Below are 12,247 nucleotides of genomic sequence, written 5' to 3'. Positions count from 1 at the left end.
GTTCCAAATGTGGAACAGCAACGTGACCAGGACAGTCCAGGTGGTGGTGGACGCCCTTGCCCATGTTAACACCTACAGCCAGGGAATCCGTGTCAAGGTGGTCCTGGTGGGTTTGGAGATCTGGACAGAGAGGGACCAGGTGAGGACTGCTGGGGACTTGTGGGAAGTGCTGCACAATTTCAACCAGTGGAGACAAGAGGAGCTGGTCGGTCGGGCGAAGCACGACGTCACCCATCTCATAGTGGGCTATGACCCGGGAGAGGCCATGGGGGAAGCATTTCTCAATGGGGCCTGTGTATCTGAGCTTGCGGCAGCGGTAGACTCTTTCTACCATGAAGATCCTTCTCTGTTTGCCTTGCTCATGGTGCACGAGCTGGGCCATAACCTGGGCATGAAGCATGACCACCAGGCTTGCGTGTGTCCTGACCAGCCATCCTGCATCATGCTTGGAACTCTCAGCTTTGAGAGCAGTTTCAGTAACTGCAGCTTAGAGGACTTCTATGAATTCCTGCGGCAACACAAAGGGTCCTGCCTCTATGACAAGCCAGTGGCCAGGGGCATGGTCAGGAAGCCCTTCTGTGGGGACCACGTGGTAGACCGAGGGGAGGAGTGTGACTGTGGTGGTCATGGTGACTGCTGGAGGGACCCGTGCTGCCTGCCCTCTTGTCAGATGAGGCAGGGCTCAGACTATGCTTTTGGAGCCTGCTGCAGAAAGTGCAAGTTTCTGAAGGCAGCCACGCCCTGTCGTCCCAGCGTGGACGAGTGTGACCTCCCTGAATACTGTAATGGCAGCTCCCTGTGGTGCCAGCCTGACTCCTACAAGCAAGATGGCACCCCATGCAGCGGGGAAGGTTACTGCTACCAGGGGCGCTGTAGGAGCCTGCAGAGCCAGTGTGTGGAGGTGTTTGGGGAGGGCTCCAGAGCTGCCCGGCAGAGCTGTTACCACCACCTGAACAGCCAGGGGGACAGGTTTGGGAACTGTGGCAGTGACCAGAAAGGCTTACACAAGGTGTTTGTCCAGTGTGAGCCTGAGGATGTTGTGTGTGGGAAGCTGCTGTGTGAGGACATCCCCAGGTTGCCCCAAATGCAGAACCACCACACTGTCATCCAGATCCCCCTTGAGGACACGTGGTGCTGGGGAGTGGACCTCTTTGAGGATGTGGATCTCCCTGATGGGGGCGCCGTGAAGGCAGGCACCTTGTGTGGCCCCCAGAAGATCTGTCTCAACCACACGTGCTCTGACGTGCGGGTGCTGCGGTATGACTGTGAGCCAGAGGCCATGTGTCATGGCAGAGGGGTCTGCAACAACCTCAAGCACTGTCACTGTGATGATGGCTACGCCCCTCCCACGTGTGATTCCATGGGCTTTGGGGGCAGTGTGGACAGTGGCCCCCCTCTGGAGATCAGAACCCTTTCTCCTAAGCCACTTCACTTCTATCAGCAGCCCCAAGAAGCCCCTCCTCCACTTGCTAACAACCTATCCACTAGTCTGTACACTTCCCTTGTTAGACTGCAGGCTCATCCCTTCATCAGAGCTCGAGGCCATAGCTCCCGTCGTCTTCAATCTCGAGGTAGCCCCTTTCCAGGATCTGAACCCTCTGCTGGCCCTACTGCAGAGAATGCCAGCCAGGGAAATTCTAGTTGGGAAAATGGCAGTAGTAAGGAAACCAACAAGTCACTCTCGTCCTTTTTTGAGATGTTGGTTATAATCCTCATTTTTTTAATATTAATGTACTGCTTGCTATATGTACTGTTTAAACAGGACAGGGTGGAAGAAGAAGTGGAGAGAGAGGAAGTTTTATCTGTCCTGTACATATCAGAACCAATGGTAGAAGAAGAAGAAGTGCCGAGCCTTAGAGAGGATGGGCAAGAGAAGGACGAAGAAGAGGAGGAGGAAGAAGAGAAAGAGGAGGAAGAGGACAATGAGAGAAAAGGAAGGAATAGAACAATATAGAAGAAAAGGGAGAGAGTGACTAGAGGATGGGAGGAAATGGTACAAACGGAATGAGTGTTTTGCAGTGCAAGCCCTCAGGGAGGATGGGTGGTACCCAGGTTTGAGGAAGATCGCTGGATCCCTGAGGCTTGGAGAGGGAACAGGACCAGGTCATGTGGTGAAAGTAGAAGTGGGGATTTTCAAGCCCCCTCCCCCACTTTTTTTTCCTGATAGAGAGTTTTAATAAAAGAATATACCAAGGTCTGTCCCAAGGTGACATATCTCTTCCGACTACCAAAAACCAGGGGTCAGCTTTGGAAGGTAGGCACCAAGTCCAGGTCACCTCGGAAGCAGGGCAGTGCTGCCCCCAGAGGGACTGTTACTGAGCATCCTCATCTTCCCTCTCTGGACATGTGACCAAACTGTCACTCATCCATCAGCTTGCTCCTCCTTCCCTTCTAGCCATATGGGTTGGGTTTGTTTGTTCTTTTCTTCTTTATAGTAGAGTGAAGTGGAAATATGTTAAATCTGAGGACCCGTATTGAAATCTTGGCTTTGCCATTTATGTCTGACCTTGGACTTCTCAGGTTCCTCATGTTCTTCATCTGTGGGAAATCCAGGGCAGATGGTTCTCAAAGGGTGTACCATGGCACCCAAGTGAGCTGTGAATTTTTCTAGGTGTGCTGTAGATTTTGGATGTTATTACAGATAAAAGAAAATTGATCAATAAGTCTGTTAAATATAAATTGTACTTACCCAGTGTACTATGTAGACAAGTAAGTATAATATCCACAAAATCAAAATCAAAAAATTATTAAATATGCTCACTTATCTCTGGATGTGTTGGACTTTGAACTTGAAAAGAAGTTAGCAAAAATGCCCTCTTATTGAAGGGGTACCAGCCATGCATGGTTCTCCCATCCCTACCACAATTCCTGAGCAAAAAAAAAAATATCTGCGAACCATTGTATTTGATGCAATCTAAGGTCCCTTCCAGTTATATATAATCTATGACCCTGGGATCTTGTGGGTCTTACCTTTGCCTTCTGCCTCTGTGGGCACTGTCCTTACAGTCCCTTTGCCTCCTTTCTAGGTCTTTTTGCTAGAAAGTCTTCTGACTCTGGGAACTCTTGACCTGCCTCGGTATCCCAGATCACAGGGTGGGCACTGACCAATTCAAAACTTCATTCTAGTCCTCACTTAGTCATCTGGTTCACTGTCTATTTCCTTTGTCTGTGAAGCCATGGATTGCCCAGCCTTGGTCTCAGATCAGCCTTTAATTTAGGGCAACCACATAGATGAAGAGACCGGGAACATTTTGCTGGGTAACCCAGGAGGAAGTAGGTGAAGGACTACCAGACTTGGGCAGGACTCAGAAATCTAGGGATTTTTCCATATGTAGCACCTGGGTACCTATTCTCATACATGGCACACCTCAAGAATTACCCCAGATTTGAGGCACTTAGTGGGTCAACACCCACTCAAAATCATAATTCACCAGAGTCCACTGATACTTTTATTAGCAAGTCATTCACTCTAAACAAAATATATTTAATAAAAACGATATAATAACTGGAGGGACAAGGAAAATATTCCTCACCACTCATCAAATACACATAGGTTATACACTTTTAAAGATTCTCATACCAACTGTTGGGGTGGACATATATATTCATGACCAGAAAACATACATGGATGGAATACTTGTGACATACATGTAGGAGTGGAACACAGGTGAAGAGACACTCACCAGGAACCTGTGTGGGTCAAGTATGCTTGTGTAGAGGACCTATGTGGTGAGAACAACTCATGCCCCTGAAGCTAAAGGGCTGTCATTGTCCTCTGGTGATACTAACACACTGTTCTCTGATGGATGTTGTGTCTACATTTCCCACTGGGCACTCTTCTGCTAGCCCTGATGTTTCTAGTCTGGGTTAGAATCTGCTCTGGTCACTATGGTTCTCTTTGTTTTTATGTTCTGGACTTCAGTTCTTCAGGACTAGACCCCCAGATTGCATAGAAAGCCCCTCTCTAACAAGAAGGCAGGAAGAAAGGAATAAAACAAACATTTATTATGCTCTTACTGTGTGCCAGATACTGTGCTGAGTGCTTTATAAAAGTATTTGTAAATCATCTGATCCTTCCAACAACTCTTTCAGGTAAGAGCTCTTATCCCCATTTCACAGTTGAGGAAACAGAGGCAAACAGAGGTTGTGACTTGCCCAGGGTCACACAACCAGTTGAACCTGAGTCTTCCTGATTCCAGGCCCAGTGCTTTTTTCACTGTGCCAACTTGCTGCTTGATGAACAAACTGATAGCTCTTTAAGTCTGTAGTAAAGACTATAAACCACCTTACTTAGCAAAGGACAGCCAACAAAAGCCAGCTTAAATCTGTTCTTTTGACTGCCTCTGGCTGATTCTGATTCTCAGTCTGGTTCAATTATCTGACATGGAATTGGAAAATTCTTTATAATTACCATTTAATTCCTTGTGAGGGTTCTGTGCTCCCAAATCAGTCAACAAATAGTTATTAAGAGCTTTCTTTGTGCTAGCCTAGAGGTAGTTGGTAGTTCAGTGGATAGACCATTGGGCCTACAGTCAGGAAGAACGAAGTTAAAATCCAGCTTCAGACACTTCCTAGCTGTGTGACCCTGGCCAAGCCACTTAACCTCTGATTGACAAAATCCACTGGATCTACTGGAGAAGAAAATGGCAAACAGCTCTAGTCTCTTTGCCAAGAAAACCCCAAATGGGGTCAAAGGGTGAGACGCTACTGAAAAAACGACTGTATGACAACAAATGCACCAGGTACTGTGCTAAATGTTGGTAACACACACACACACACACACACACACACACAAGCAGAAATAATACCTGATCTCAAGGGCTTTACAAATATTCCCCTTCTTCAATGAGTTTGATACCTGGCTCACAAGTTTTCTCTCCTCCCCAATTCCAGCCTTCATTCTAGGGACTTCAGCATTCAACTGATTCTCTCAAATGCCCTCACTACTCAGTTCCTCAGCCTACTCTCCTCTCATGAGCTACGCCTTCACCCCCACTCAGACACATGCAAAGATGATCATACCCTCAATCTTGCCATCACCCACAAATGTACCACTTTGATCTAAAAGAATTCTTAAATCCCCCCATGTGACCACAGTCTATTGGCTTTACACCTCTCCTTCTGCCTTCCCTTACAAAAACCCACTCTTTGTCCACTCAATGACCTCTAATCCATCAACCCTTGATTTCTGTCCTAGGTCATCTCCCTTGTACTAGCTGTTTTAAGTTTCTTCTCCCCATATTGATTCTTTGGTGAACCAATTCAATTCTATACTATCCTCCTCTCTTGAATTTCTTGAACTCTTATCATATTTCCAGTTATGCCCAGCCAAGCCTCAGCTTTGCATTGCTCCCATATTCATTGTCTTCATGCTTTCACATGGGCTGCCATGTCTCACATGAAAAGATGGCTTTACTCCTTACCAAGGCTGACCCATCTACCTGATCAAGAGATCCTACTCCATCTCCTCCAACAGATGGTCCTCTCTGTCATTCTCTTTCACTTGTTTTCAGTCTCTACTGGCTTCTTCCCTACTGCCTAAAAACATGCCCTTGTCTGTCCCATCCTGAAAAAAGTCCTCACTTCCTTCCATCCCTGCTAACTATGGTCCTCTGTCTCTTCTACACTTTGTAGCTAAATACAGTGTCTCCCCTGTCTTTCTTCTCACTCCCTTTTATTTTTATTTATTTGCTTTTTGGAGGGCAATTGGGGTTAAGTGACTTGCCCAAGTTCACACGGCTAGTAAGTGTTAAGTGTCCAAGGTTGGATTTGAACTCAGGTCCTCCTGACTTCAGGGCCTATGCTGTATTCACTGCTCCACCTAGCTGCCCTTCTCACTCCCTTCTTAACCTCTTACAATCTGGCTTCCAACCTTATCATTTCACTAAAGCTGCACTCTCCAAAGTTACCAAGGAACTCTTAGTTACCAAATTTAATGATCTTTTCTTAACCCTCATTTTCCTTAATCCCTCTGCAGCCTTTGACACTGTTGATTGCCCTCTCCTTCAATACACTCTTATCTTTGAATTTTCTGGACACTCCTCTCTCCTGGTTCTTCTCCTCCCCATCTGACTGCTCCTAACCAGTCTTCTTTGCTGGATCCTCTTCCAGATCACACTTTTGTAGGTGTCCGTTAGGTTTCTATCCTGGACCATGTCACCACCCACCAGTGAGTAAACTCTAGTAGTCCCTTATCACCTCCAGAATCAAATATAAAATACTCTGTTTGGCATTCAAAGTCCTTCTTAATCTGCCCCCTGCTCCTTTTTCATGGTCCTTATACCTTACTCCCCACACCTGCTTTTTGATCTTGTGACTCCAGCCTCCTGGCTGTTCCACAAACAAGACACTCCATCTCTCAGCTCTGGGCATTTTCTCTGACTGACACCCCCCCCCCCCATGCCTGGGATGCTCTCCCTCATCATCTCTGCCTCCTGATTTCCCTGGTTTCCTTTAAATCCCCAATAAAACCCTACCTTCTACAGGAAACCTTCCCCAGCCTCTTTTAATTCCAGTCCCTTCCCTTGGTGGGATGTTGGGGTGTTCAGGGAGAACCAGTACCGCTGATGTGAGGGTTTTTCAGGGCTGCTCAGCCACCTTCAGTGTCCGCCCATCACCCAACTCTTACTTATAGCCCTAAGAAGCTGTAGTGTGCACTAGAACTGTTAGATGAGCTAAACCCAGCCAAAGATAACCTACAAGGCTCAGACCTGTCGCTGAGTTAGGGGGTGTCTACCCCAAGCATGTGAAGACTTGCCCTTGTGGAATGGGTCAATGAGAATAAGTTGTTCCAGTGACCATGAAGGCAGCTGAAGCAGGTGCTGTTTAGCGCTTAGAGCTTCAGACATTGAAGATGCCAAGGTCATCCACTGCCCCTGGATTCTGAAAGAGAGAATCTAATGACTTTGTGCAGCTCTGTGTCACTTAAATCCAATTCATATCCAAGTCACGGCATCATCCTGTGATGTCACTGGTCCTTCTGGAAAAGGAAGGACAAACAACGACAGCTTCCTTTGTACATATTTGTTCTCATGCTGTTTTGCCCATTTGACAGTAAGCTTCTTGAGGGCAGGGACTATATTTTGCATTTTTTGGTACCTTTAGTGCTTTACACAGTTCCTGGCACATAGTAGATACTTAGTAAATGTTTATTGAATTGAAAAAAAATTCTAATGGAAGAGAAATTGAAAAGTTGGTGTATTTGAGGGAACACCAACGTGTCTTGAAACGCCTTAGTATGGGGGCAAGAGCTGGAGTAGAGAGAGAGAATGTAAACCATGCTCTCATTCACGAGGGAGTCACCACCAGGTGGATTGAGTAGTAAATTTGGATGTCCTGAATGTTTGAGAAGAGCACTAAAGGATCGTGCAGCAAGCGTTCTGAATCCCCCATCATGACCGAGGAGTTGGAGACACGAGAGCATGTGCAGCCAGTACCAGAAAGGGCGACCTCCCAAGGGTCCCAGGTCCCAGTGAGCCAAAAGATGGCAGTGAGAAATGGAAAGGTTTGAGATGGGAGGAAGTTTGTTAATTATGGTCATAGTCTAAGAGGCTGGCCGATCTGGAGTGGAACACGGTGGGGCTGAGGTTGGGGTGGATGGGGATGAATGAGCAGACATCTCAGATGGGAGAAGTTCTTGGTTTGTTGTTTTTGTTTTTGGCAACCAGGGATTCAGTATCGCTGATATGGGGAGAGAAAGATGGAGTGGGAGTGTCCTAAAAACCAGGGAATGAGTGGAGTCAGAGGATCAATGGATGGGGATGGGTGTGCTTGAGAAAGGCCATTGAAGAGAAGGCTCAAGCTTGTCCCTCAGTGGCATGATGGGCTATGGTATCCTCTGCATGGGCAAGATGTATGTATGACCTGGGGAGTGTGGAAGCCTGTGGTACATGACAGGTGCAGGGCAGTAGATAGAGCTAGCTTGCATCTGAGCAAAGTTTAGGAAGAACAGAAACAAATAAAAAAACTCTCTAAACTCCTGGCCCATATTCCTGTTTTTCCTTATGTGCTGTTTTCCAACAATAAAACCCTCTTTGGTTCATATTGATTTTCATGCCAGTCAAATCAGGCTGTGGTATCTATTGTCTTCTAGCGTCACATGTGATAGACCCTGTTCATCCAGGAGCCAATTACTGAAGGAGCATGCATTGGTTACATTAGAGGAGGCAACTGGTATAGGGAGGGAGCCCCATAATCAGGCCTGAGAGTGGGGTCAGTCACCCTTGGTCTAAAGCCACGTGCCACCAGAAGCATGGTATCGTACAAGGGCAGCCATATTGAAGTCAGAGGTCCTGGGATCAGATTCTTCCGATGCTATTCCCTACTTATGTAGACTTGGTCACTCAGTCTCTCTGGCCTCAGTGTCTCCATCTGTAAGGCAAGTTGATTGGACTTGATGACCGCCTCCATGGTTGGTGAACTGAGTGGAATCTTTGGTCGGAAATCTGGATTGATTTTCATATAACACTGGCAGAGAGCCTAGGGCATACTCCTTCAGTAATTGGCTCCTGGAAGAATAGGGTCTAGAACAAGAGACACCACAGAGGCAGGAACAGGAGGTAACAATCAATGCGGGCTTGTTAGGTGACTGCTGAAGTGACTTCCCAGCTCCTTCCCTTTTATGAGAATTCTAGGGCAATTCTCAAAGAGAGACAGTCAGGTTGTGAAAAATCCAGAGGACAATGAAGCATCAAACTGTGTGCTCTGTGTAACATCAGGGTTGAGATTATTCCAAGCTAGTCTGAGAAGTCAGGAATAACTCAGGTTTGTATAAAAGTTATTATTTTGTGATAGTTTATGGTTTGTAGCGTTCTTTCTTTGAAAAAACAAGTGTCATTGATGCCCTTTGTTTTTTCATCCCTTTTATTTCCTGAGATGCCTCACTCCCATATAGAACTTTTCCTTGTAAGAAAGAAAAATCCTCAGACTCTATGGAAAAGAAGCAAGGGGGTATGTTTTCTCCTCTGCCTTCAGACCAAGGTTGTTTGTTGCAATTAATCTGAATTCAGCTTCCATTCTTCCTTTTGTCTTAGTCAATATGTATGTTGTTTTCTGCCTTGTTTAACTTTGCTTCAAATCATGGTTTCCTTTTTCTTTTTTTTCTTTTTAAAATAATATTTTATTTTTTCCCAGTTCATATAAAGACAATTTTTAATGCTCATTTAAAAAATGTTTGAGCTCCAAATTTTCTCCCTCCCTCTCTGAGCTGGTAAGCAATTTGGTAGAGGTTATTCATGTACAATCATGCAAAACATATTTCTGTATTAGTCATATTGCATAACAAGATACAGACCAAAAGAAAAAACCCACTAGTTCATGTTTTTCTCTACTTCTCTGTGTTCTCAAATCTGTCACTTCTTCAGTTAAAAGCTAGTGTTTATGGAGTGCTTGCTGTCTGCCAGACACTGATGAGACTTGGCTAAACTCTGGGGTATATAAGAGGGCTGGAGATGTGGAGGGTGGGAACTTCCTGCTTAACATTTTGTGCAGTTCGGGACTGGGAGAAATAATTTTCTGTGGTTCTCTCTTGGATTTCTTGTTCATTATTGGTTCTGGGTTTTGCTGGAGAGGGTCTTTGATGGCTGAACAGTCTGCTTTTCTCTCTATCTCCCTGCTATCTTGGCAAGAAACCTGGTTGGGTGGTGCCAGAGTGCTTAGAGTACCAAGCTTGGAGTCAGGAAGACTCATCTTCCTGAGTTCAAATCTGGCCTCAGACATTTCCTAACTGTGTGACTCTGGGCAAGTAACTTAACCCTGTTTGCCTCAGTTTCCTAATCTGTAAAATCAATTGGAAAACAAAATGGCAAACCACTGTAGTATCTCTGCCATGAAAACCCCAAATGGGGCCACAAAGAATTGGACATGACTGGTCAGTTGAGGTAGAAGGTGATCATGAATTGTAAAAAGAAGACTACTTATTAGGATGCGTTCTGATTTTTTAAAGTAACTCTGAGTGTAGCAGATTGAATTTGCCTCTTTACAAAATAACTACAGCCCTGCTGGTCCATTAAGAGAATAAAAAAAATCAAAGTACAGGCTGAACAAGACCTTTATTTTATTTTGATGGATGAGAGAGGAGGTCCAAAGCTTCGACTTTATCAGTGAGGGGCAACACCTGTAAGAACTCTTTGCATTACCACAGATTAGACAACTCTTCCTTGAGTAAGTCTTGGAGAGTTCTCTGGGAGCACTGAGAAGTAAGTGACATTCTCAGGGTCATACAGCAAGTATAAGTCAGAAGCAGACCATGAACCCAGCTCTTCATGATTTCAAGGTCAGTTCTCTATCCATTCAGTCATGCTACATACAGATAAGACCACCCTTTGTACTAATATCCCCAAAGATACAAGAATAGCAAAAGAGAATAATGTGGGGGACTAAAATAAGTTTTTTTTCATGTTTTATGTCAAGAAAGGGTCCCTTAAATCCTCCCAGACCCTTATTTGAATAGACATAGCCTGTGTTGGACATGGCCTCATCAGTCCTTTCCCTATCCCTGCCTTGGGAGCTACTGCCAGTTTTTCTTGAGTGAAATCCATGTGAACTCAAAAAGTATTTTGGGGCTAGAGCCCAAGAGAGGGGCCAGGTTCCTCCCATACCACAGGAACATTAACCAGTCTCCTTCTACTACAATATATGCATGACAATGAAAGATCAATCCTCCCACGGCTGCCATTGGAGGGATGAGACAATACATGTCATTGAAAAGCACACTGTATTTGGAGTTGGGGGAATCAAAAACCTGTCCCTGCTACTTACTACATATGTGACCTTGGACAATTCAATTAATTTAATTAAACAAACATTGATTAAAATAACTATCATGTGCCAGGTGCTAGGAAACAAAAACAAAACCAATATATTGTTTGTTTGGAGAGACTACTTTCTATTTGGTACTCCTGATCATCACTGACCAAGCCCAGGACCCTCTCAGATCTCTCACTCTCAGCTATGGAATTTGGGGATTCAGATACCTTGGAGAGGAGCCTAACCTGCTTAACTGGGGGTGTCCACTGTGGGCTGACAGAGGAATGAGAGATAATTTTTCTTTCTTCCCTGAGTCCTGTCTTGAGCCAGGTGATTGGTAGCTGGTACCCCCATTGTGAGAGCAAAAAAGGGCTCATTCAAGATACCCCAAGAAGAAATGAGGTTACCACTGTTTCAGGGAGGTCACAGACACATACTATCTGAGGGACAAAAGTGAGGTTCGTGGAGGATGCGAGGGGGCACCAGTGGGTCACCTGAGAACTTTTGGATTCTCTGGGGCTGATAATTAACATTCCCAAGAGCTCTAAGAGAAAAGACCATATTAAAGAGAGAACCAGTAAGGAGGGATCTGAGGGATAGAGGCCCAACATCAAAATCTCCACTTGGGTCAGAATTGTGACTTGTGCTCTAGTTAGGCTCACTCAGCCCTCTCCTGGAGACCCAAGTGGTTATGAGTGTACTCCCATTGAAGGCTTGCAAGATGGAAGGCGTAGGTGTGGGTCTGGTAAGTTTGCTGTTGGTGGGGATGCTTTTCACAGGCATGTCCTCTGCCCTGGGATTAGTAGATTACTCTTATGAAATAGTCATCCCTAAGAAGTTAACATTCAAGGGCAGGGAAGATTCAGAAAGTAAAGTATCCTACCTGTTATACATGAGAGGCAAGAGACTTGTGATTCACCTGAAGCTGAAGGAAGGGTTTTTTGTCAAGAACTTTCCAGTCTACACCTATTTCAAAGAGGCCTTAGACCTGGACATGCCTTTTATCCGGGATGACTGCTATTATGATGGATATGTGGAAGGTGAGCAGTGGTCCCTTGTCTCCATCAGCGCTTGTTCAGGGCTCCAGGGAATCATAAGTATAGATAAATCAGTCTATGGTATTGAGCCCATTGAAACCCTACAAGGGTTTGAACATGTCTTGTACCACATGGATGGGCCCCTCCGCAGTTCCTGCAGAATGGCCGCAGAAGACCAAAGATTCAGAAGCAGTGTGCAGAAACAGAGAAAGGGAGAGAAAGAGACTCTGGAAACTGAAGCCCTGAACTACATCTGGTCACACACCAAATACGTGGAGATGTTTGTCGTCATCGACAATAGGCGGTTCCAAATGTGGAACAGCAACGTGACCAGGACAGTCCAGGTGGTGGTGGACGCCCTTGCCCATGTTAACACCTACAGCCAGGGAATCCGTGTCAAGGTGGTCCTGGTGGGTTTGGAGATCTGGACAGAGAGGGACCAGGTGAGGACTGCTGGGGACTTG

The 12,247-nt window shown here is 45.6% G+C and overlaps 1 protein-coding gene across 1 annotated transcript; it reads left to right on the top strand.

Moving 5' to 3' along the window:
- Positions 1-7: 7 nt before the first annotated feature.
- Positions 8-5,083, top strand: LOC138156539 (disintegrin and metalloproteinase domain-containing protein 1a-like; the record flags this gene model as incomplete). The annotated part of the gene is made up of 1 exon (XM_069081902.1): positions 8-5,083. A coding segment is annotated over one exon (1,947 nt), but the record flags the coding sequence as incomplete, so codon positions are not given.
- Between the last annotated feature and the right edge of the window lie 7,164 nt (positions 5,084-12,247).

The sequence above is a fragment of the Petaurus breviceps genome, unplaced genomic scaffold (assembly GCF_028583685.1).
Source record: "Petaurus breviceps papuanus isolate PSGF00001 unplaced genomic scaffold, PetGlider_PUasm1.0 155522, whole genome shotgun sequence".
NCBI classification, from domain to species: domain Eukaryota; kingdom Metazoa; phylum Chordata; class Mammalia; order Diprotodontia; family Petauridae; genus Petaurus; species Petaurus breviceps.
This window is presented reverse-complemented; position numbering and strand designations above follow the sequence as displayed.